General features: G+C 31.7%; 2 protein-coding genes across 4 annotated transcripts in view; one reads left to right on the plus strand and one right to left on the minus strand.

The window, feature by feature from the left end:
* Window positions 1-24,301, plus strand: part of LOC111712303 (mitogen-activated protein kinase kinase kinase 4) — a 49,578-nt gene extending 25,277 nt beyond the window's left edge. Inside the window, exons 26-44 of one of the 2 annotated variants that reach the window (XM_023486875.1) lie at window positions 787-876; window positions 1,451-1,531; window positions 3,148-3,260; window positions 3,763-3,890; window positions 5,013-5,094; window positions 5,726-5,761; window positions 7,352-7,424; window positions 8,029-8,105; window positions 8,967-9,052; window positions 10,658-10,681; window positions 10,905-10,994; window positions 11,452-11,541; window positions 19,218-19,323; window positions 19,951-20,031; window positions 21,080-21,200; window positions 22,127-22,207; window positions 22,485-22,592; window positions 23,205-23,339; window positions 23,821-24,301. In XM_023486875.1, the coding sequence (XP_023342643.1) occupies window positions 787-876; window positions 1,451-1,531; window positions 3,148-3,260; window positions 3,763-3,890; window positions 5,013-5,094; window positions 5,726-5,761; window positions 7,352-7,424; window positions 8,029-8,105; window positions 8,967-9,052; window positions 10,658-10,681; window positions 10,905-10,994; window positions 11,452-11,541; window positions 19,218-19,323; window positions 19,951-20,031; window positions 21,080-21,200; window positions 22,127-22,207; window positions 22,485-22,592; window positions 23,205-23,339; window positions 23,821-24,060 (1,842 nt within the window). In that variant the 3' untranslated portion in view covers window positions 24,061-24,301. The remainder of the gene's footprint in view (window positions 1-786; window positions 877-1,450; window positions 1,532-3,147; window positions 3,261-3,762; window positions 3,891-5,012; window positions 5,095-5,725; window positions 5,762-7,351; window positions 7,425-8,028; window positions 8,106-8,966; window positions 9,053-10,657; window positions 10,682-10,904; window positions 10,995-11,451; window positions 11,542-19,217; window positions 19,324-19,950; window positions 20,032-21,079; window positions 21,201-22,126; window positions 22,208-22,484; window positions 22,593-23,204; window positions 23,340-23,820) is intronic. The other variant, XM_023486876.1, reaches the window with a different exon arrangement.
* On the minus strand, window positions 11,937-19,198 carry LOC111712304 (fibroleukin). 2 transcript variants are annotated; one of them, XM_023486877.1, is made up of 18 exons: window positions 18,877-19,197; window positions 18,366-18,427; window positions 17,958-18,033; window positions 17,508-17,591; window positions 17,281-17,395; window positions 16,816-16,927; window positions 16,120-16,179; window positions 15,892-15,979; window positions 15,772-15,827; window positions 15,589-15,676; window positions 15,307-15,368; window positions 14,793-14,840; window positions 14,489-14,575; window positions 14,300-14,376; window positions 13,871-13,965; window positions 13,293-13,354; window positions 12,871-12,911; window positions 11,937-12,261 (listed from the first exon to the last, which is right to left on the minus strand). In XM_023486877.1, the coding sequence occupies exons 1-18, from the start codon at window positions 18,943-18,945 to the stop codon at window positions 12,179-12,181; spliced, it is 1,365 nt and encodes a 454-aa protein (XP_023342645.1). In that variant the 5' UTR covers window positions 18,946-19,197; the 3' UTR covers window positions 11,937-12,178. The 2 variants fall into 2 exon arrangements, with proteins under 2 accessions (XP_023342645.1, XP_023342647.1); XM_023486879.1 differs by lacking the exon at window positions 16,120-16,179 and having other exon boundaries at window positions 18,877-19,198.
* Window positions 24,302-24,560: the final 259 nt, after the last annotated feature.

The raw sequence follows: 24,560 nt of genomic DNA on the forward strand, positions 1-24,560 counted from the left end.
CAATGTGGGATTAAGCATTTATCCTCAAATTAAAAGTGTCCAGATTAGATATCGAAATCTAGCGTTCAAGATTAACAAATATCATTGTGTTAATAAAGAAAAGAAAAATATTTTTTGGTCAACATAGGGGCGGCCATAATTTTTACTATACATTTATGTATGTTTTTAACATATTTCTATATTGTAGGCTATAGCGGACACCCTGTACATATAATATTTCTATATTGTAGGCTATAGCGGACACCCTGTATATATAAGATTTCTATATTGTAGGCTATAGCGGACACTCTGTATTTATGTTATTTCTATATTGTAGGCTATAGCGGACACCATGGTTGTATAATATTTCTATATTGTAGGCTATAGCGGACACCCTGTATTTATAATATTTCTATATTGTAGGCTATAGCGGACATCCTGTATTTATATTATTTCTATATTGTAGGCTATAGCGGACACCATGGTTGTATAATATTTCTATATTGTAGGCTATAGCGGACACCCTGTATATATAATATTTCTATAATGTAGGCTAAAGCGGACACCTTGTATATATAAGATTTCTATATTGTAGGCTTAAGCGGACACCCTGTATATATAATATTTCTATATTGTAGGCTATAGCGGACACCCTGTTTATATAATATTTCTATATTGTAGGCTATAGCGGACACCCTGTATATATAATATTTCTATATTGTAGGCTATAGCGGACACCCTGTATATATAATATTTCTATATTGTAGGCTATAGCGGACACCATATATATGTATTTCTGTATTGTAGGCTATAGCGGACAGTTTGGATGATGTAAAACAAGGTGCTCTGTCTCTCAGATCTAAAATATGTCAAGAACTATCGAGTGTTGAAGAAAAGGAACTGATAAATATATATCCCCCCCCCCCCCTCCTTTCTTTTACCGTATTCCTTCTACCCTTAGCTTCTCTAGTGTAAAAAAGACTGTTCCTGTATTTTCCATGCTTCCTTGCCCTTCTACCTTTTTCTACCCTTTATCTACATTCACTACCCTCCCCAGTCCCCATCCGTTTATTGAATAAATGAAATCTTCAAAAAAAAATTATTCAATTTTGAGGGAATTTGTCACATTAAATATTTCCCTGGCAATAAAGTGACTTTATTGCCCTTCAACAGGGCGATAAAGTAAATTTTTCGAAATGCTATTAAAGTTTTAAACTTCACACCTTTTTGTAGGGTTATTAAGTTATTTGCTATTAGATAAGTTGAGTAAAATTAAATAAAACTATTTATACTATTAATGATACCAATTATAATGACATAAATAAACATATGCTAAATTTAAAGCTTTATTCCGACTAAGTGAACGGTAAAATATAGAAAAACTAGGGTGCATATTGTTTTGTTTTGTTTTGGTCCACCCTATTCTTTATTCCCTTGTTGTGTTTCCTTGTTAAATATATTGGATTGTTAGTGTGATACTTCCTCCCTTGAGAGTCTAGAACCTATGGATAGGGATACATTGGTCCGCAGGATGAGAGAAATTCTTCAACAGGTATTTCTTTTTTAACAAAGGTATTTTTATTTTGATATTTCTACAATTTACTATTTTGAAGCGTCTAGTAGTTGATAGATACATGTTTTTAATTTTTCCATATATGCTTCTTTTCTTCCTAACTTTATTTAACTATGAATTTCTCATTCTGCCTGTTATGCAGAATATTTTTACCTCAATAGGTAGACATAAACGCAATAAATGCGTTTATGCTTTTAGCCTACTAAACATCGTCGTATTGTGTTAAAAAAATGTTTCTAGTAGATATATTTCTTAAAATTGGGGGGTGGGTGTTAATCGTTGAAGCGTTTTCCTCAAAAAGTACCGTTTTAACCTTCTAAATGTAATCGGTCCCTATTCTTAAGATTTTCAAAAAAAAAATCTAACATCTTTTTATGTCATTCATTAAAAAAAATCCTCTATGCTATCATTGAAAATGTGCAATTTATTCTATTCTGTTGTATGAAACGTAAAAATTAAATTATAATTGAAATTTTTTTTGGGGAAGACACCAAGTACATTAAAATTGACGAAAAAAGTTATCTTAAAAAAAGAAGTGTCCTGGTATTGATTGTTGAATTCTCCAAGCTACAAGTAAGCCCCCGTTATAATTCGATGTTACCTTATCAAGTTACATCCCCCCCACCCCCAACATATATTCAGCTGATTCCTTTTTTCCTTTTTTATTCCTCTATCTCTTCCCTTGGAAGGAACTGACGCCGTGATTTTAAATTTTAAAACGTTTTTTAATTTAAAAAGATTTTGTCCATTTTTAGATTGTCAATTTCCTTTATTTTCTTTGCGTCCATTAGTCACTTATATGAAGAAATCTTAGTCTAATATTATAAATTTTCAGATAAAATAGATGCATAACAAAATATATCCATTCCTATTAAATTCTTTTAATAAAGATTTTTTTAAAGAATTCCTAATTCTAATAACAATCGAATTCCATCATGATTTTTAATGAGTGAAAAAAGTTTAAAATTTAAATATTCTTTTCCTTTACAATATTTCTTTACGTATGTTTAATAATTTATAGTGGTAGGAGATTATATCAATACAATGAAGACGACTTTTGATTTCAATTTTGATTTATATCAAGCTTGATGCACAAACATAGAAGTCAAAAGAAGCTGTCAATTTATTACTCGTAAACTTGCAACTCGAAAAAAAGCTTGTCAACATTTAAATCTTGATTAAAAAGTCGTCTTCATTGCATTGATGTAATCCCCTACCACTGTAATAAAACTTTTTTCAACCCATATTTATTTTTGACATGGTTAACCAAGGAGGTTTAGGCTGAAGAAAATGTTGAATTTAGAAAATTCAATTTAATTTTTTTATTAGACATTTTATATTAGATATAATGTAACTTACTTGCGGATCTTTTCACACTATTTATTAGTGTTGAATTCATTGACTAATCTATTTAGTGCTACAAATTTGGATTCATTGACTAATCTATTTAGTGCTACAAGTTTGGATTCATTGACTAATCTATTTAGTGCTACAAGTTTGGAGTCATTGACTAATCTATTTAGTGCTACAAGTTTGGATTCATTGACTAATCTATTTAGTGCTACAAGTTTGGATTCATTGACTAATCTATCTAGTGCTACAAGTTTGGATTCGAGTATCATAAAGAACTAGACAGACTTATTACTGGAGATAATTCAAGAAGGGATCTTGCGGTTGGTACTATTCAGTTCTCCATGCAATGGATGAGGTTAGTAAATATATTGCGGTTGGTACCATTCAGTTCTCCATGCAATGGATGAGGTTAGTAAATATATTGCGGTTGGTAGTATTTCGTTCTCCATGCAATGGATGAGGTTAGTAAATATATTGCGGTTGGTACCATTCAGTTCTCCATGCAATGGATGAGGTTAGTAAATATATTGCGGTTGGTAGTATTCAGTTCTCCATGCAATGGGTGAGGTTAGTAAATATATTGCAGTTGGTAGTATTCAGTTCTCCATGCAATGGATGAGGTTAGTAAATATATTGCGGTTGGTACCATTCAGTTCTCCATGCAATGGGTGAGGTTAGTAAATATATTGCAGTTGGTAGTATTCAGTTCTCCATGCAATGGATGAGGTTTAGTAAATATCTTGCAGTTGGTAGTATTCAGTTCTCCATGCAGTTGGTTTTTTCTTAAATGGAAGATCATATTAAATATCTCATTTATTTTTTGAGATTTTTTAAAAATATTGAAATGTAATTATTAGGTTTGTTTTGGCCTGGTGTGAGAGGGGTAGAGGGCTACGACCTGACTGGGCAGTCAAAGGGATGGAGTTCTTATACCTCGCCGCCAGTCCTACATATACTAGATATCTCACAGAGTGTGAATTCTTAGGTTAGTAAATATTTGGTAGTTAGTCCTACATATACTAGATATCTTAGTTTATATTTGGTAGTTAGTCCTACATATACTAGATATCTCACAGAGTGTGAATTCTTATGTTAGTTTATATTTAGTAGTTAGTCCTACATATACTAGATATCTCACAGAGTGTGAATTCTTAGGTTAGTAAATATTTGGTAGTTAGTCCTACATATACTAGATATCTTACAGAGTGTGAATTCTTAGGTTAGTTTATATTTAGTAGTTAGTCCTACATATACTAGATATCTCACAGAGTTTGAATTCTTAGGTTAGTTTATATTTAGTAGTTAGTCCTACATATACTAGATATCTTACAGAGTGTGAATTCTTAGGTTAGTTTATATTTAGTAGTTAGTCCTACATAGTCATTAAGTGTGAATTCTTAGGTTAGTTTATATCTCCATGTAAAGATTTTCCTTTTACAAGCATTTATAAAGCATGCGGAACTTTACTGTCGCAAAATTTTTGGAAGAGAAAAATAAAACTTTTTGATTTTCCAAAGTATTTTCAGTGTATACAGAGATAACCAGAAAACTCTGGAATAGGATGTCGATACAACTTGAAATAGTCCATAGTGAGGCATAGCAATTATGAAATGTAAATAGTGGGCCTATTTACTTAATAAGTCATTTAATAACTTACTAGTACAGCTATTTGCTTTGTAACAGCATCAAATGCAATTCAGTATTGCTTTAATATCGTCTTCCTTATCTACAATATTCATGTTATCTCTTTATCACTGTATCTTATTTAACTTGATCAAGAGCTCAATAGCATGAGAACCGCTGAACCAAATATAAACGTTTTTATGTCAAATCCCTTAAAGTAGGTTTTGTCTGCTAAAGAATAATTTTATTGGTAATATATTCTTAATTTTTTTATCGGAAAAAAAATTAGAAATTATCAAAATTCAAATATGTTAAAAAATTTAGTTTTTATTGGACCAGAAAATACACAAAAACTTTGATGTCTAATTCATACTTGATCAGACAAAGCTTTAAAGGGTACCGTTGTAGATTGGGCATTGCCATCTTTGCATGGAGGGTCACTTCAATTTACGCTTACAATCCCTTTACCTTTAGATTTGTTTAGATTTCAAGAACCTGACTGAAGAATGCCATAATCATGTAGTTGGTGATGTGAGAGATACTCCTGAAAGGAAACCGTCAGTCAGGTACAGTTGGTGCCCCACGAAACATGACAGTTGGTGAATAGTTAAAATGTCTGCTTCCATAATATGTCAAGTTGTTTGTTGCCAAAGAGAATAATAATAAATATTTATGGCATCCATATTGATTTCTAAGTAAAATATATTTGAGTAAAGTTTGTTTAAACTAAATAAACTGCAAAAAGTCTTAAATATCTAATACAGCATATGGAAGAAGACATTTAAAATTATTCACCAACTGTCATGTTTCGTGAGGCACCCTGTAGCTCAAGTTTAGTTAAACTGAAGTCAAGATTGTGTTATTGTATATTAGCTCAAGTGCCCGGTGTTTTTAAAATCAAAATTTGAAGAAAACAAAATAGATTTTGAAACAATTAGATTGTTGAAAAAGAAAATGTCGAAATTTTTTAACCTATACATATAAATAAATAAATAATTTATATTCCCCAAAAGTTAGGTATGTTTGCGTGGAGTGAGAAAAACATTTTTATTGTTTATTATATTTCACTGAATTGAAAAAAAATAAATTAATTTTTGCAAATTAAATTTTGCCTCTTGTGACCATTTTTATTACTTCAATTTATAAAAAAATATATATAAAATTCGCTCTATTTAAAAAGTATTTTGTATATTTTAGTCCACGTGGTGACAGAGGAAGCCGACCTTACTCAAGGTTAGAATCAATATCGTCTTCATTTCATATGATATTCAAATGTTTAACGTAAAAAGAAAGAAAAATGTTTGAATTCATCAATGTTTTAATAATTGTTATTATATTTTTTTATTTCAATATTTGATTTTTATCATTGAAATAATATTAAAATAAGTTTTTCAAATATTTAAAATTTCTTTTATGTTATGAAAGCTTATGTCCTCAAGATGTTTTGTTGAAAATAGATAAAAGGAACAGAGAGATGCACAATTTTAGTTGAAAACCTTTGTTTGTTTGTTTGTGTTTGTGACTCCAGGGTACTTTAAGTAGAAGTTTAGCAGAGTTCTCTGGTTTTTATAATTTTCTATATCTCCATCCAGGTTTTTTCATATAAAGATTTGAAAAGCTTTAGGTGTGGAGTATCTTAGATGTTATTTGGTAGCTGGTTCCAGGTTTCGACTACACGGTTACTGAGGAATTTGTTCCTTATTTCTAAGTTCGATCTTTTTGGTTGGATATTAAGATAAAATGCTGATTGTCTGGTTGTGATGGTCTTGTTGGGTTAACCAACTGGAACCAGGTGTTTAGCTTGACATTTTTTTTGCCATGGATTGGATGCCTATAGTTCAAGAAGCTTAGATGTGGTTCCTGACAATCCTGAGATCATATTAATTGCGTTTTGTTTGGAACTTTGAACCACCTCTCAAAAACTGACTTTTTTTGTGTAACCAAAAAAGGTTCAATTTTTGTGGGGAATGGGACACCGTGAGTTTGCCAAATTTCTACTTAATAGAAAAAGATAAATTCCATGTTCCTCTAGAATTGTACTTGGTCTTTTTTCATAATTCTTGTTTTGAAATGTTGCAAAAATATGAATAAAAATATGAATATTTTCTTCCTTTCTAGAATCAAGTTTGCTCTTTTAATTATTTATTAAATAACTGGAATTGGTTTAAGTACTTTCCCTTTTCGAAATATTCAATTAGTCGATTACTTTAAACTAATTCCTTATTCCCTATGCTTTTCCTTATTCCAGGGATTTTGAAATTAAATTTAAAAATATTAGAAATTTCACGAAGCACTAGAACTATGATTAAACCTTTTGAAAAGTTTGAGGGAGTTATCGTCATTTATCAATTAACAAAGAATTAAGAAAATCAGTCCAATTAGTTTTCTTGTAAGCCTTAGACAACAGAAATCTAATTATCTAGAAACTAACGATGAAAAAACAAATTTTAAAGTTAAATTTAGGATATAGTTATAGCTATAGTTTTCTAGATACTGTTCTAGATAGAGTTCTAGATATAGTTTTATATACAGTTCTAGATATAGTTTTAGATACTGTTCTAGATAAAGTTCTAGTTATAGTTCTAGATACAGTTATAGATACAGTTCTAGATATAGTTCTAGATATTCTAGATATAGTTATAGACACAGTTCTAGATATAGTTCTAGATATAGTTTTAGATATAGTTCTAGATATAGTTTTAGATATAGTTCTAGATATAGTTCTAGATATAGTTCTAGATATAGTTCTAATTAAAATTTAAAATATAGTTCTATATGTGCGCCCGCCCCCTCCCCCCTCTACAGAATATTTATATATCCTAGATCTGGTTCTCGATGTGCGTCCCCCCACAGATCGATGTCTAGAGAGGACCAGTTACACAGAAAACTAAACGAGGTGATTGTTAAGTTAATGATGGTTAATAATGATATGAGTGACCCTCCATTGATCGATGTCCGATTCACAACTATACCATTTAAAGTATTGTTTGATGAATTAGATATCCATTTTTTGTTTTTAGATAACTGATAATTTTTATTTGTGGTTTTACATTTAAAGTTACATGGCATTTCCTGCTTTAGGAAAAATGGAAGCATTATCAGAAAAAAAATCCAATCTAAAAAAAACATATGTTTCCATTTATCAGTTGAAGTTTTTACGTGTACCGTTGTTAATCGGGTATTCCTTTCTTGTAAACAGAAGATCACTTGAATTTAAGTATGCAGTCCCTTTTGTCCCTTTTTTTTGGTCCAGGAAAGGTAAAATTTAAAAAACCTCAAGAAATTTTGTTATTTCGAAATTTTTAAAATCCAACTCAATAAAAACAGATTAATTTCATAATAGTGGAGGAAAAAAATCTGGAATATACCTGGAAAAAAACACGGGGCCCTAAAGCCTAGTGTAAACAGTTTGATAAGTGGTTTCGTACAATAAATCCAATCAAAAATATTCTAGAAACGTTTTTTATAAAATGTAATAAGAAGATCTGTTTTTTGCTAAGATTGACCCGGACAGAATTGCCATGCCTCCGCCTCAAAGTCCCATCAGTCCAGTACCTCAGAGTCCGATGGGAACAATGTGAGTAGTATATTCATCAATTCATTAGTTATGTTGGATCAATGTTGAATTGGTGTTTTTTTATTGATTTTAATAACACTGATAGGAACAACTAATTATATTTTACTTGGTTGATATTGCAATGCCCCGTAGTATTTCTGTTTTCCCCTTTTAAAGTTTAAACTAGGGTTTCCAGCGAAAAAGAAAAATCATTTCGCGAAAAAAGTTTTAGAGACTATTCTGCTTCATTTTCGCATTTCGTTCTCTCGGGAAAAATGCAAAAATTTTCCCTTTTTCACAAAATTGCAAAGTGTGAACGAAAATTTTTGCATTTATTCGCAAAACGTTTCGTTCAATGGAAACCCTCGTTTAAACCCCCATGTATTTATATAGTTTTTATCTAGGTAGCCCTCCCCCCTCCCCGTTTGATTTGACCCCAGCATAATAATATGCACGTTGTTTAAATTACTACTTATCCACCTTTCAACCAACATTACTGACCCATGATTCCCTTCACAGGTGGTTGCGATGCTAAGGTATTGAATCCCTGATTGCTACCATGAAATGCATATGCTTTAGGACCAAACAATGTAATATTCCCTTCTATATTTATTGCATCCCTATTGCCTCTCTGTAATGAAGAGATACATGGTTATTAACACTCTTGTATTTGATTGAATGATTAATATTAGATTTTTCGATTGATTGATTGTTTGTAAATTGTTAACTCCTTGTATCAAATTTCTCACAAAAGCCCTTAGCAGCTTCATTTGCAAATTATTAATTCTTAATGTATAGTCATTGTGGGATTGCGATGTTGTCATAATGCCTTCACTAAAAGTCTGATTGATTGATTGATGATTGTTTGACTGATTGATATAGACGAAGACGACGAAGCGAAGGCCGACGAAGCCTGCAGGGTGATGAACTAGATGCTTCAGATCTTTCAGTCAGAGTTCCAGCTTTCGGTGAGTTAGTTCACTACATTTTAACTTTACGAACAGGGCTCTTTTATGCTCAGTATATACTAGTACTTCAATGTACTGTACACTGTACAGCTAGTAGAAGTACATCACAATTACATGTTAAATCTCTTGTTAAGTTAAAAAAAATTGTTCGCGAAAAATGAAAGGGGGTATAGGCTGATGTGGATTGAATTCGATATCGATCTATTAGTTGCGTCTATAAGGAGAAATGTTTGAAAACGTCCTAAACCTAAAGAGTGTAGTCAAGCGCGTAGTGCAGGTTTAGCCTATGGGGGGTGCACTTTTTTGTGCACCCCCCTAAAAAACTGGTATTAAGAAAAAAATATTGTAAATAAGATTTAGGTACAAGAACGAATTTGAGAAATAATCATAAAATAGACAAATTGTGACATTGTCGATCAATAAGAAAAGTAAAAATCTGAATATATATGTAGGTTTACTGTATAATAAATTAGAGCCTGCCTCTGGCTCTAGGGGGGGCTTGGGGTGCATGTCTAGGGGGGGCACAGGAGTACCGACCCGCCCCCACTACGCGCCTGATTGTAGTGTCAATTCACAGAGTTGCATTATTCCACTCAAATCAAAAATTTAAAATTAATCATTTAGATATTACAACCTGTATATTTAGATATTACAACCTGTATATTTAGATATTACAACCTGTATATTTAGATATTACAACCTGTATATTTAGATATTTAGATATTACAACCTGTATATTTAGATATTACAACCTGTATATTTAGATATTACAACCTGTATATTTAGATATTACAACCTGTATATTTAGTTATTACAACCTGTATATGTCGATTTAAATGCAATACAAATTCGTAAAAAGTGGATATTTCATAATATTTGTTATTTGTACTATGTACTTTATTTGTACTATGTACTATATTTGTACTATGTACTATATTTTTACTTTAAACTACGAATATTATGAAATATAAACTTTTCTATGATTACATTGAATTGAATTCGACATATTCTCTGAATAATTTTCATTCATGTAAAAAAAATTGGAGATTTTTTCACCAAACTCATACAGTTTTCAATAATTTTCAACTATATAAACCCGGCCATTTGAGACGATTATGATTTTTATGAAAAATGCATTTTAAATGCATCTATTAGAATTCCAAGTGAAATACAGTTTTGCTTCTTTAAAACGGTTTCTTACCCCTGCTGACAAGCTTATCAGAGGCGCATTCAGGGGGGGCTATGGGGGCTAAGCCCCCCCTGGACCAGTGAAATCTTGATTTCAGGGTGTTTCAGGCCCCAACGGGTGCTGAGCCCCCCTCCCTGGAAAGAGAAAAAAAATTAAGCCCCCCTTGGACAAATTCCTGAGGCTTATGATAGTTTCCAGTGGGGGGGGGAGGTAAATAATTGAACAGTTATGAATTTTTATCCCCGCCCCCCCCCCCCCCTTCCTGGAAGTTTTACAGTGAAATTGGTCAATTTTATGTCAAAATTTGGATTGGAAAAATAGAAATGTCAAAATATTTGCATCTAATTATCAATAAAATATTGTTGAAATTAAGGTAAAAAACTCAGTATATATATATAAAAATTTCCTTTTTCAAGCTCGCAGCTGGAGTGGGGTAGATTGTAAGTATTTACTTATCAAATGCTTCATTTTTATCATTTACTTTTATTCATTACCAACATTTCTATTATGATATTATTATTGTTATCATTAGGATTATTATAATTATTATTATTATTATTATTATTATTATTATTATTATTATTATTATTATTATTATTATTATTATCATTAGAATTATTAGAATTATTATTTTTATTATGATTACGATAAGTGAATTTTTAGGTAATTTACCATGGAGAGAGCGAGTAAAGAAAAGTATAGAATGCTTTGAGAGTGAACGAGAAGAACAGAAACATCAACAACAAGCTATAGGTAGAATTTTAAACCATAAAAAAACTACCTATGGGTGAAACTTTTGTATGTTGTAGCGCTTCTCTTCAGCAATTGACCTCGAAAATAAAAACCTATACAGAGAGGGTTAATTACGCAAAAAATTCCGACAAGTTTTTCATTCCTGAGGGATCCAATGTCTGAGGTTGAACACTAACAGTCAACAGCCATTATATTTAAACATTTTGCCCTTTGAATTTATACAACTTGGTTTTGGATGGGTTAAAGCTCTTTGAAGTATTTTTAACTTTCAGACTTTTTCTCCCCTAAAAAAGAAACATTCATGAATACAGTAATAAGTTCTTTAGTAACATGTGCATCGTGCATTCTGCAATATGCGCACATTTTTATAGTTCATAAATAACGATTAATGGGTACATGATTGACGATTGTTCAATGTTCATATTTAAAAATGTGTTCCGATTTCCTTTTTTTTAAGGCCGAGTTTTAGACCAAACTATGCCTGAGGATAGAATACATATTAAAGCTAGGCTGGTCAAATTCTCCTGGCAACGAGGGGTCAAGATAGGTAAAATATATAATATTTATATATGTATATATATATATATATTTATATGTTAGCTAAAGCTGGCCAAACGACTACACCAAATGGGTTGATATTTTTTGAAGGAACCCATGGGTGCCCAGGTGGTAACTTAGGTTTCTAAAAAAAAGAATTTTTTTTTTTTTGTCTTAAAATTTTTTTTAATTCCACTGGCAATGCCTGGAATCTCTGCTAGCATTTAAATATATCCGAGATTTGAGAGGTATTTTTTTTTAAATATTTTATTTCCCTCAATAGCATTATATCATGTTTTCCCCTTTCAAAAAATTGCCTAACAATCAAATATTCAGAACTTACCAATCACTGAAAATGATAATTTAGAATAAAAAAATTATGTTAATTGAGTCTGAACAATTGTTGGTTTGTATTTTTTTATTTTCTGAAATTGAAATAAAACAAGAAACCTAAAACATTGTATAATCAATATAAGGCCAAATTGGAGATGCGCCTCAAACATGTTTGGTTCAAACTGTTTGGTTTGAAATAGTTTTCAGTGTTTCGAGATTTGAGCTGGCGCTCAATTGGAACCAGTTTTTGGCAGTATAGCAACGCAGTTTAAAGTCTTGTAATTTCAGCCTATGGATGGGATAATGATAAAATTTCAGCGTAGTTTCTTAGGTCTAATCATCATTCTAGTTCTATCAAGGGAGTATTCAGCTCCATGGAAACCAGTCCAGAATATTCCTGTCAAATAAAACCATTATTGTAAATCAATTCTGGTATTGAAAACGGGTTGGAACTTTTCTTCCCTGAAATGCCTGGTTTTAACAAAGATTTAAATATTATCCTTTTCAGAAAAGAATACCATTCAAATTTATAAGAAGAATATTTCTCATGAAAGATAATCTGTAATTTTGATTTTCAAAACAATTTCTATAATTTTCACTGGGTTTTGACCAAACGTTTTGCTAACAATGGCATGTCTAGTTTTGTTATCAAACAGATTAGCAGTACATTATACTTAAATGTTTGTATAAAACTTGTATAGAATGAAGTTCTGTATATTTCTCTAATTTTATTAAAAGGTTTTTGAGTAACAGCATTTTTTCTTGGAAATAAAAGTTAAGCTCCCTGTTCAAACAGAATATTTTAATATTGTATTTTCGTTTTAATGAAAAATGTTAATAAAACAACTTTTTTATATAGTTTATACCTTCTAAGCTGAAGTTTTCAAAGGTTTTTTGTTTAATTAAGTTTTATAATTTCATTCATTGAAGAAGTCTTTTCAAGTTTTTAATGTTAATTAAAAATGTAAGAATTAAAAAAAAATTATTTAATATATTTAATGTTAACCTGATGCTTCACTTTTTGAAGATTCTTGCTCTGCTAGGTATCTGAAATTTGGAAACTATGAATATTAAAGTTGAATTGTTTTTTTATCTATCCCTTAACAGATTGTTTATGTAACTTCAAGTGATCCTTGATCCATTTATTTTCAGTTACATGTCTGATTCATGAAGGTACCAATCAAACCTTAATTAAGTATCAGTTACAGAGATGTCACAGTTTACTCTGCGCTATAATTTACCCATGATTGTTGGTGCGGAACAGGTATATGCAGGATTCTGCTCCAAATGTGAAAATTCGTGCAAGGAAGTGAAAAAATGCACAATTTTTGGTTGAAGAAAATATTGGTGCACAATTGACTGTCACTCTAACATTAGATTCAATATTTTGCAAACTTTCAAAGAATGGTCTCCCTAAGATTATAATACCTTCCGTTAAGATTAGAGCCTGTATTAGGACAGCGTGATGTTGGAAACCACCAGCCTCCAATCTAGATTAACAGTTTTTTTGCCAGATTCTTGTCTAATATCTGACTCATATTAAACCTTTGAGTTTGCACAACACAATTTATTGTGGATGAGAGACACACTTCTCTGGGACTGTCAGCTTTTCTTATGTTATATATATGTTCTTATGTCTTTATATCTGTTACAGGAATCCATATTATAATAATGTGTTGGGAATTAAAAAGACATTAAATCTGTTAGTAGGAATTTGAAAAAGTCCCCAAAACCATTAAAAAGAAGGTTTATACCAAATGTTTATTTCTCTGCTTGCTTCTGATTACTTGAAGGTTACGTAAAATTGGGTTTTGGACAACTTTTTGTGGCACTAAGTTAACTGAATTGAGTTTGTCTATTATAAGGTTATGTTACTTTTTTAATATTTTTTTTAAACTAAGTTTTTTTACTTTTCAAGTGTCTTCTCACTGTCTTAAAATTCTAATTTCTCTTTCATTGGCTTTTCTTAATAATAATAAGGAGATTAATGAAGCCATTAAACTAACCTCTTGCATTTCATCCTCATTGCACTGCTGATCAACTGCTGATTGTGGGAATCCTATGTTGAAATTCTCACCCTGACTAGCAGTCAATGAGTCTCCTAAATTGTTTCCTGTTCATAATTTGAACAAATTTTGAACTCTATTTTCCATGAAATGGACTTGAAGACCCTTATTAACTAATTTATTCATTAGTGCTCATCCCTGGGCTATTATTAGACTAAGATGGGGTTAGAGAAGGAATAAAAAATAAAAGTGACTGCAGTAGCATTGGATTCTTCCATACTTGATAAGAGAGCAAGTTTGGGAATAACAAGATCAATTTATTCTGCAGTTCCATATTGTTCATGATTCAATTGCAGAAAATGGTAAAAGCTTTTTGAAATAGATAGCAGATACCCCTGGATGTTAAATTTATTCAATTATTGAATATACCTGCTGTTCCAGAATATCCACCTAGAAGAGTTATTTGATACCCCTGGGATCTACCAGAAATGGCAAAAAGACTGTAACTGAAGAAAAAAAAACTTTCTTGTTCAAATACCAAAAATGTGAGAATTTAGTCAAATTAACTCAAAACAGAAATCAATAAGATAATATAAAAAAATATTATTATATTCCTACCTAGCTACAGCAGTCTTATTTTTAAAATCTGTGATCTCAATCCTTAGTTCAAATATATCCTCAGACTCTGCTGTCAAGAAATGTAATCTAAAATATTTATATTTTTATTTAATGATATTAGATATTTATGATGTTTCCAAATTTGTTTCATTTGGTTAATAATTGGTTCAAGATAATAATGGCCCATTTTCTTCTTAAGTTATTAATCATCTTTAACTATAAATTTCAAATAATAAATTTATTTTTCAAATGTAGCACACAACCAAAGAGATAATATTTAGGAACTTTGCATTTTAATGGTTACCTATCAAGCCCAATCCAGTATTCACTTGCAACATTTCCAAATCCCATTCTAGGACAATCCAGAGCTGGGAACTTTTAAATGAGACAGATGAATCTTGGTGAATTTAATCCATAAGCAAATCAGTAGATCCTCAAATCTTTTGGTTTGACTTGCTCTTTTTTTATTATTTCTGTCCATTCAAAAGTTCCTATGGTAGCTAAGTTTTGATAATTGAATATATATTAAATATTTATATATTTGTCTGTCTGTTTGTATCCAATAACTGTCAAAACAGCTAAACTGATCTGGCCCAAATTTTGTATGGGACATCATGTGACCCCAGCTAGGGTTTATGGATGATCAAAATTTAAAACTTTGCCTCCAACAAAATTTGATTTACTATATTTTCAGAAAGAAAATATTCACAATTGAAATATATGCAAGGCGTCTTTAAAACTCTATTTTTTTACCTCATACCACAAATTAACTTCAGAATGGTAAAAATCAATTGGACTAGTATAATAGATATATATACCTGTAGTCATCAATATCTTTTCTATGGAAATCAATATAGCCTCCATTCCTTTGCTGAATAACCTTCAGAATATTACATTTGATTACTGATTAAAATCATAATTTTTTTGTCATGGAAAATGATGCAATTAATCTATTTGAAGCAGTTCCAGAGATTGTCCTTCTTAGCACATCCTAAGAAAGATTGTTCTGACTAATAATTGCACATTTTTGCCTCATTTTTGGTTTTACTTTGGCGTCTTCCTTTTTTATCTTTAACTAATCAATATAATGATTTGATTACCGTCCAGCCGCCATCCAAATCAGCATAACAATATACAAAGATTGGGCTAGAGGTCCTGTCAGGTTGAATCTTGTGTATTCCAGATATCCTATAAAACGTTTTATTTTTGTTGCCATTTTTCTTGTAGAAAAATTAAACTCATTGTTTTTAACACAAAAAAGTATGTTTTTTCAATCTACTTACCCTATATCTGTGCAATCTCTTGGGAGATGATATTCTCTGCTGTCCTTCAAAGATCCCTTAATTATTCAAATCAAATTAAATTTTAAAATCTTTTTTAAAGTACTTGTAAGAAATAATTACTCTGTATTGTGTTGTTAAGCTCTCCAACATGTAGGTTACATATCTCAAATCATCTTTGTTGGCTGAGTTATCATACTCATCTTGACTTCTAAACAGATAAGTTCTAATGAGAACATGGTTTGGGGTGAAAATTTCAGGATCAACATGGTTTGAGATGTTTCTAATAATTGGTCTAAATTGACACTTAAAAGTTAGAATTTTTTAAAGTTAATAGGTAAAAGATATTACCTTTGACCAGTTCTTACTCTCTGGTTAGAGTTGTCAACTTTATTATTCAAGGAGACTACACTGTAAAACACAAAGGGTTCAAATGTGATATTCGGAAATCATTTCCAGGATTTGCAACAAAAAAAAAACAGCATTGGTTTTCATTGAGAAAATGATTTAATCAGCAGAATGTTATTTTGATGTGTTCAAACTCATTCTCAAATGAAGAATCAGAATGTAATCAGGATTTCAAATATCTCAGTGATACACATAATGGTTTATTTTTCAGCAACCAGGAAATGATTCCCAAATGTCACACTGGTAATGTGTGAACCTGAAAATCATTCAAACATGGATAGTAAGTAAGTAAGTAGAAGAAGTGTATTGACTTCATTAATTCATATATTTCTTAAAGAAGTTATTAAACGTTGTTGATTCCCAAATGTCACACTGGAAATGTGTGAACCTGAAAATCATTCAAACATGGATAGTAAGTAAGTAGAAGAAGTGTATTGACTTGATTAAGTCATATATTTATTAAAGAAGTTATTAAATGTGGTTGATTCCCAAATGTCACACTGGAAATGTGTGAACCTGGAAATCATTCAAAAATGGATAGTAAGTAAGTAGAAGAAGTGTATAGACTTGATTAAGTCATATATTTCTTAAAGAAGTTATTAAATGTGGTTGATTCTAGTGAATTGCTAGTCTTATTACCTGGTCTGTAATGCTTCAATTGTTGAACTAAAGTTCTGAAGCATTGCTTGAAGTTGTTGAAGCGTAGAAGATAATTGTCTTGAATCCTTGGAACCTCCCCCTCCTCCTCTACCTTGGGTTTCCAGTAATTTTAGAACATTATTTGGTGAAAACTTGCACCGGCTTGTTTATTCCTTTTAAATACTGGTTTGCTTATCATATGCAAATTAAGATGGTGTGCAAGAAGTTTCATCAATTATAAGTTTGTGCAAAATTTTCAGGCAGTGTGTTTATAAAATTTGATTTAATGTGTAAACCTTTATGCAAGTTAGACATGGAAGATACATATTTATGCAATATTTTACAATAAACATGCAATTAAACTTAGCCAATGAGTAGTGTAAACTTGTTTTTGTGCCATATCGCCCTCCTCCACAGGTAGAGAGATGAAATCATTTTAATATTTTAAATAAAAAGGTAAGTTACCACATTGTCTTGAGTCCACAGAATTAGATACTAAATCATAAACTCCTGAATATCCTTTCTTCATGAAATCCAAATCTTTTTTCAATGTCTCCAATTGAAGTCCAAACCCACTTATCTAAAGCAGTTCATTTGTTCCTAATTACAGTCTTTATGTGGCAGTTGTTTAAACAAAGTTGTTGCAGTGAGTTATCCTACAATTCATTTGAGTAATAATTAATTCTACTTACATCATAATCTAGGGACTCCATCTTGGAAAACATAATGTCTAATTGCCTTTTCAACTCTGAACTTTCCAAAGAGCTCTCTGAATCCTAAAATATATGTAAAGTTTTGCTTTTAATTTTTTTTGTATCATAATATTTTTTTACTTTTTTATTGATTTTACTTCTTGATAACCCCATACTTTGTTTAAACTTTTGGTTTTTATAATTTTATTATTTGATACTGACTGGTTTAAGATATTTGTATTATATGAAAAAAATGCTATTTATGCTTTATTTGTGATACACTCTGTAAAAACTATCATTAATTGATAATTAAATACTGTTAATGAAAGATGATTTAATATAGATAAAGAATTAAGTAACAAATGATAATGAAGACTGATAAAACAATAAAGAAACAAATTAGTAATTAAATACACAAAAGTTGCCAATCGTTTATCTTTTTAGTTTTACCTTATTATTAATAGACGAGTCGAGGATATTTAGCTTCATTAAGATCATCTTTACATTGGTTTCAACATCAATTAATCTAATTATTATATTATCTAATTAGACAACCATTGTTGGATCATTCTACGGTCGGAAATTGCAGGATTAAATGTGTTTAAATTAACCAAATTATGTCAATTTGTGCACAAAAATGTTATGCAATTTGTACACAAAAAATGTGCAGTATTAGCATTAAAAAAATGCAAAAAATTATAAAAGGCATTTTATTATTTTTAAGTTAAATTATTAGCAAATTTGAGTTCAATGATACTTTGACTTACTTTGGTCCTTTTGGTATTCTTCATTTTCTTTGACAAGGACTTGGTAAATTTTTAACTTCAGTCTCAGCAATAATTTAACTACTAGTTTGACCTGTCTGAGACCCCATGAAGTTGGGATACACTCTGCTGAAGAAGTCGAATAGAGTTAGTGTCCTAAATATCAATTAATATGTAATGTAATTCAAAACAATGTTCTACAAGGAAGTTTAAAAAATATCAAATAAAGAGATTAGTTTGTGACATGTAATGACATGACATGACATGACATGACATGACATGACATGACATGACATGACATGACATTTTTGTTCAGGTTATGGTAACATAAATTATTATAATTCTTAACAATGTTTTTTTCAGAAATTTGATTTTATGGGATACATTTTTATGCTTGTTATAGTACATGACATTACATGATATAAAATGACGTGAAATGACATGACATGACATGACATGACATGACATGACATGACATGACATGACATGACATGACATGACATGACAATATAAGCTTGTTTTTCTGAAATGTTGTTATTATCAATGGATTATTTCCTTTACACCATGATGTTTTCCTAGCAACCCTATCTGAATAAATGAGTTACCGAAGGGATCTGTCCATATTGAGATGTGACCCCATCTATTATAATGATTATAAATACTAATCTAATCATAACTGAATGCTAGTAGAACTAGAACTAAATGTTTAATGTCTCAATCACATGGTGCTGTGCACTTCACAAACTTTATATATTCTGAATAGTAAACTATTCTCCCTTACCAGTTCTTAACATTAATGGGACAGTTCAAATAATTTGGGTTGCTTCTCCGTTTAAAGGGACTAAACGCGTAATTTCTAATGACAAAAATTCTCTTTTTAAAATGAAAATTCAGTCTTCTTATTAATTCCACAGGTTTTTGGGCCTCACTGAATTGTGTTTTTCAGGTCAAGGACACTTTGGTAAAGTGTACACTGCTATTAACAATGAGACTGGTGATATAATGGCGATGAAAGAAATACCTCTCCAACCCAATGATCACAAAACTTTAAAGTAAGTTGTTTTAAACAATTGATTGAATGCTTTCCATTGCATTTCATGGCAGTGTTATAAAATTAACATGAAACTTCATTAGCGAACAGAAAACCCGTTAATTTCAAATTTGAATTCACGAAATGAGCTGTTGATTAAAAAATTAATAATTTACAAAAAAAAGTTATTATGGTTTAAGATGCATGAAAGACATGAACAAATATTTGTGTTTATAATGTGCAAGCTTCGACCTTATCGAACATACCATCCGTTAACGATGTAGGCAGTTAACGAATATTTTGTATCTACTAAGCGTTAACGATATTGTTAATTTTTATTTTAAAGCTTGTTAACCCAAAGTTAGATGCTTCCGTTTTCTGTAATTTGAATTCAATGGCATTTTGTTTAAATTTTAATGTTTAACTTACAAATTTAATTTTTTAAATTTGCTCATTTAAAATTAACCCGCAGACATAAAAGTATTAGAGTAGAAGCAGAATATTTATGTTTAATTGGTCAAAATGTTATCAAAAGTCAGGGATTGCAGGGAATAGTTCCAAACCCTTAAATCTGCGTGAGTTCAGCGCTGGATCTATTTTCCCAAATGTTTTGATTTGAATGATTTGAATGTATTGTGTTTGTGTTCAGAAGTGTAGCTGATGAGTTAAGAATATTTGAATCCATTCATCATCCTAACCTTGTAAACCATTTTGGAGTAGAGATACACAGGTAAAAGCTTAAAGGGAGTGTTTTCGAAATTTAAGTGATCCTCCATTTTCAGAGTGCCACGTTTGAAAAGTGCTTAATTCTGTATGTTCCCATTGTTTTTAAAGCAAGAAATTCCAAGTTACTTTTGTACAGAACCCATAATAACCCCACCCCAAAATAATCATTTCTAACGACGAAGCTATTTCTATCATTCAGTTCTTGATGATACAGTCGTCGTCGTCGACGTATTTATCACTTCAATGAAGACGACTTTTGATTTTGATTTTTGATTTCTACTTAGCTTTCAAACAGCATGGATTCACATAATCATGGAAACAAAGAGAAGCTGTAAATTAACTGCTTCTCTTTGTTTACTTGTAAACTTATAATTTGAAAAAACCCTGTTAGAAATCAAAACTTAAATAAAAAAGTCGTCTTCATTGTATTGCTATAAACGCCGACCACTGCGTCCAAATTTTAGAAGATTCATTAAACGTTTGTAGACCAATGAATACAAAATACAGAAATCGTACTGAAGATTAGACCCATTTAACCTTTACTAGCTATTCTCTTTGTGTACATCGTAACACCAAACCAAAAAGTTCACGGATTTTAACAATCAAATTTTGTGGATTTTCAAAATTTTCAAAAATTAAATTAAAATCGAATTTTGATGGAGACAAATGTTTGAAATTTTGATCATTCATAAACCTTACCTGGGGCCACGTGAGGTCACACACAAATTTGGGCCTGATCGGTTCAGCCGTTTTGACGTTTATTGGATACAAACAGACAGACAGACAAGATAAATTTATATATAGACCGTTATTACTTAGTTGATAATAAAGGAAGCTACTGGTGAAATATTTGCTTTAAAACAACATCTAATACATAAAGATGTCTCTAATGTTATCTTCCTTATCAACAATCAACAGTATTAGAGGTCTTACTGTAATTTGCATGTTTCTTAATTTTTATCTCAGTTTTACCATTTTCGATAGACATAAGAGAACTTTGTACTTCAGTCGCATATTTGTTCATGTTAAAATATAATTTTCTATTTGTCAAGGGAAGAGATGTTGATATTCATGGAGTACTGTCCTGAAGGTACTTTAGAGGCACTCTGCAGCAGTACAGAGGCAGGCCTTGAGGAGTCTTTGGTTAGACGGTATACAGGCCAGCTCCTACAGGTACAGTACACTGGCCAGCTCCTACAGATACAGTGCACAGACCAGCTCTTACAGTTACAGTACACAGACCAGCTCTTACAGGTGCAGTACACAGACCAGCTCTTACAGGTACAGTACACAGACCAGCTATTACAGGTGCAGTACACAGACCAGCTCCTACAGGTACAGTGCACAGGCCAGCCCCTACAGGTACAGTACACAGGCCAGCTCCTACAGGTACAGTACACAGGCCAGCTACTGCAGGTACAGTACACAGACCAGCTCCTGCAGGTATAGTACACAGGCCAGCTCCTGCAGGTACAGTACACAGACCAGCTCTTACAGGTGCAGTACACAGGCCAGCTACTGCAGGTAGAGTACACAGACCAGCTCCTTTAGGTACAGTACACAGGCCAGCTGGTAAAGGTACAGTACACTGGCCAGTGCCTGCAGGTACAGTACACAGAACAGCTCTTACAGGTGCAGTACACAGGCCAGATACTACAGGTACAGTACACAGACCAGCTCCTGCAGGTACAGTACACAGGCCAGCTCCTGCAGGTACAGTACACAAGCCAGCTCTTACAGGTACATTACACTAGACCAGCTACTGCAGGTACAGTACACAAACCAGCTCCTGCAGGTACAGTACACAGGCCAGCTCCTACAGGTACAGTACACAGCCGAGCTTCTACAGGTACAGTACACAGACCAGCTTCTACAGGTACAGTACACAGACCAGCTCCTACAGTTACAGTACACAGAACAGCTCCTGCAGGTACAGTACATAGGCCAGCTACAATAGGTACATTAGGCCCCAAGTTTTGCTACATATACAGTTGGTATGATGAATCTATAACATTTTTTTTCAAAAACACCAGCACCTGAAAGAAAGCTACGAAGGCGACATTAAAAAGAACGTTTTGTTTTAATATGTTTTTATTCAGGCAGTGGCTTGTCTGCATGAGAACGGAATAGTGCACAGAGATATTAAAGGAGCAAATATATTTCTCACAGATGATATGAGGGTAAGATATATGTAAAGGTACTGTCCTCCATGTTATTTCAACCAAAGGGCATGTTCGAATCCCAACCTTTCGTCGAAGCGAATAATCTTTTCTTTGATCTGAAAATTGATAATTGTTGATTGTTGATTTAAAACTGAAGACTACCAGTGTGGGTTATATATACCAATTTATGAATTTAAGGTTGCTAAAAACTACCGTAAACAATAATAATAAAAGTTGCGGCCAATATTTTTTTAATGTCTTTGTTATTAATAATTTAACTATTTTTTTTATTTAGAACTTAAAGCTTGGAGATTTTGGTTGTGCTGTTAAAATTAAGGCACACACTACTATGCCTGGAGAACTTCAGGGGTTTGTTGGTACACAGGCATTTATGGCTCCAGAGGTAACTGACAGGCGTTACAACTTTTCGAAATCGTGCATTTATCTTCATCTTATGCAATGCCACACTGATTGATTTTATTCGTGTTCAATATCCCGTGGTGTTCATACCCTGCAGAGATAACTTTATTGGAGGAATTAAGTATTTCTTCTCAAATTTGAAAGTGCCAACAATCAAATCGATACTCCACACAAAAGTTTAGTTCTTTATTCAATTTAACATTAACATTTTTATTTATGAATTTTAAATACTAACAAGTATAGATATTAGTAGTTCTTCCAATCTATATAATAAAACAAGACATTCGTATATATATGTTCCCTATAGCCGGCTAAACGGCTGGACCGATTGGGCTGAAATTTTGTGTGGACACTCATGGGTGGCCGGGGGGTGTTAAATGCTAAAAAAGTTTGATTTTTTCCACGGGCAACGCTGGGTCCTTCAGCTAGTAATAATAAATTTGCTTCTTATTAGTTACAGTGAAAACCAATACAAATCTATTTTTTTTTATTTTGGTTAAAAATACTGTGAAAGGTTGTTATTTACAACTGAAATTTTAATAAAAAGCTAGAAGTAGTTAATCTGTAGATTAAGTTCATATTTTGTTTTAATCAGGTGTTCACCCGTAATATGAGCGAGGGGCATGGTCGGTCAGCGGACATCTGGTCACTAGGCTGTGTGGTCATAGAGATGGTGACCGGACTCCGGCCTTGGGCAGAGCTTGAGAGTAATTATCAAATTATGTTCAAGGTATCAATACATATAAAATTTTAATCTCGGAACCCCTGGACCGATTTGTCTCAAATTTTGATTGGGTAACTCGGGAGAACCACGGGAATGTTCTTAGTTTTAAGATTCTATGTCGAATGGGTCGACTTTTATAAGGAAAAATAGCTAAAATCGTAATTTATGACACGGGGTGGATAAACGGCGGGACTACTTGTGACTACCTTCAGCAACGCTGGGTCCCCAAGCTAGTAGATTTTATTTTCCTTTAAAAGCTTTAAATAATAAACCTAAATTTTTTGCCTTTTTTCTTCAGCAAATATTTTGTCGGCATTTAAATTTACATTTACAATGAAAAGGTATTAAAAGACAACTTCTGAAGTGAGACCTAACCGATATTCTGCTCCATAATGTTAGCATTATGACCCAATCCAAAACAAAATATAATGAACAAAACATCCAAACATTTAGGATTTAAAATAAATCTTTATTTTTTTATTTAAAGGTTGGAATGGGTCAAACTCCTGGTATTCCTTCCACACTGTCAGACGAAGGAAAGAATTTCTTGGCTCGGTGTTTTGTTCACGATCCTTTAAAGCGCGATACCGCTGAGGATTTGATAAATCACCATTTCACTAAAATCTACGAAGACGACGATGTTGCGTCAATGCCGCTGTTTGCTTCCGTTTCAGATATGAGTGAAATGCGCAAATCTCTTGTACGAAAAGACAGTGGAAAATACTGATGAAGAACCGACTCAGTTAATGATAGTAGTATTAGAGATAAATACCTCAGTTATGATTTAATCCTTTATAAAGAATCCTTTAATCCTGAAAAAATAAATAATTACAGATATCCTTGAAATTATATAAATCTATAAATTGGTGGGTTTTTTTTGGAGCAAATGTAATACTGTTCAATTCATCATGTATCTTATGTACCAAGGTTTCGATATGTATTTTGAATAAATAAACTCTGTAATAGTATTTCTTGTTCTTAAAAGCCCTGAAATAATAATAGGGTTTTCATAAAATTAGATATTCAGTATCTTGCATAAAATTTAAGATTTTAGAAATTAGATTACAATACACAATTTCTAGTAGAGTGCATGTTCAAAAATTGTGTGGTGTTTTTATAGAACTAAAGTAGAAAATACAATTTGCAATTACAATTCACAGTCACATGTAATAAATAGGTGTTGTCAGAATAAAATGCAATCGTTCTTGCTAATAACTTAGAAGCATT

Source organism: Eurytemora carolleeae, unplaced genomic scaffold (assembly GCF_000591075.1).
Source record: "Eurytemora carolleeae unplaced genomic scaffold, Eaff_2.0 scaffold1252, whole genome shotgun sequence".
NCBI classification, from domain to species: domain Eukaryota; kingdom Metazoa; phylum Arthropoda; class Copepoda; order Calanoida; family Temoridae; genus Eurytemora; species Eurytemora carolleeae.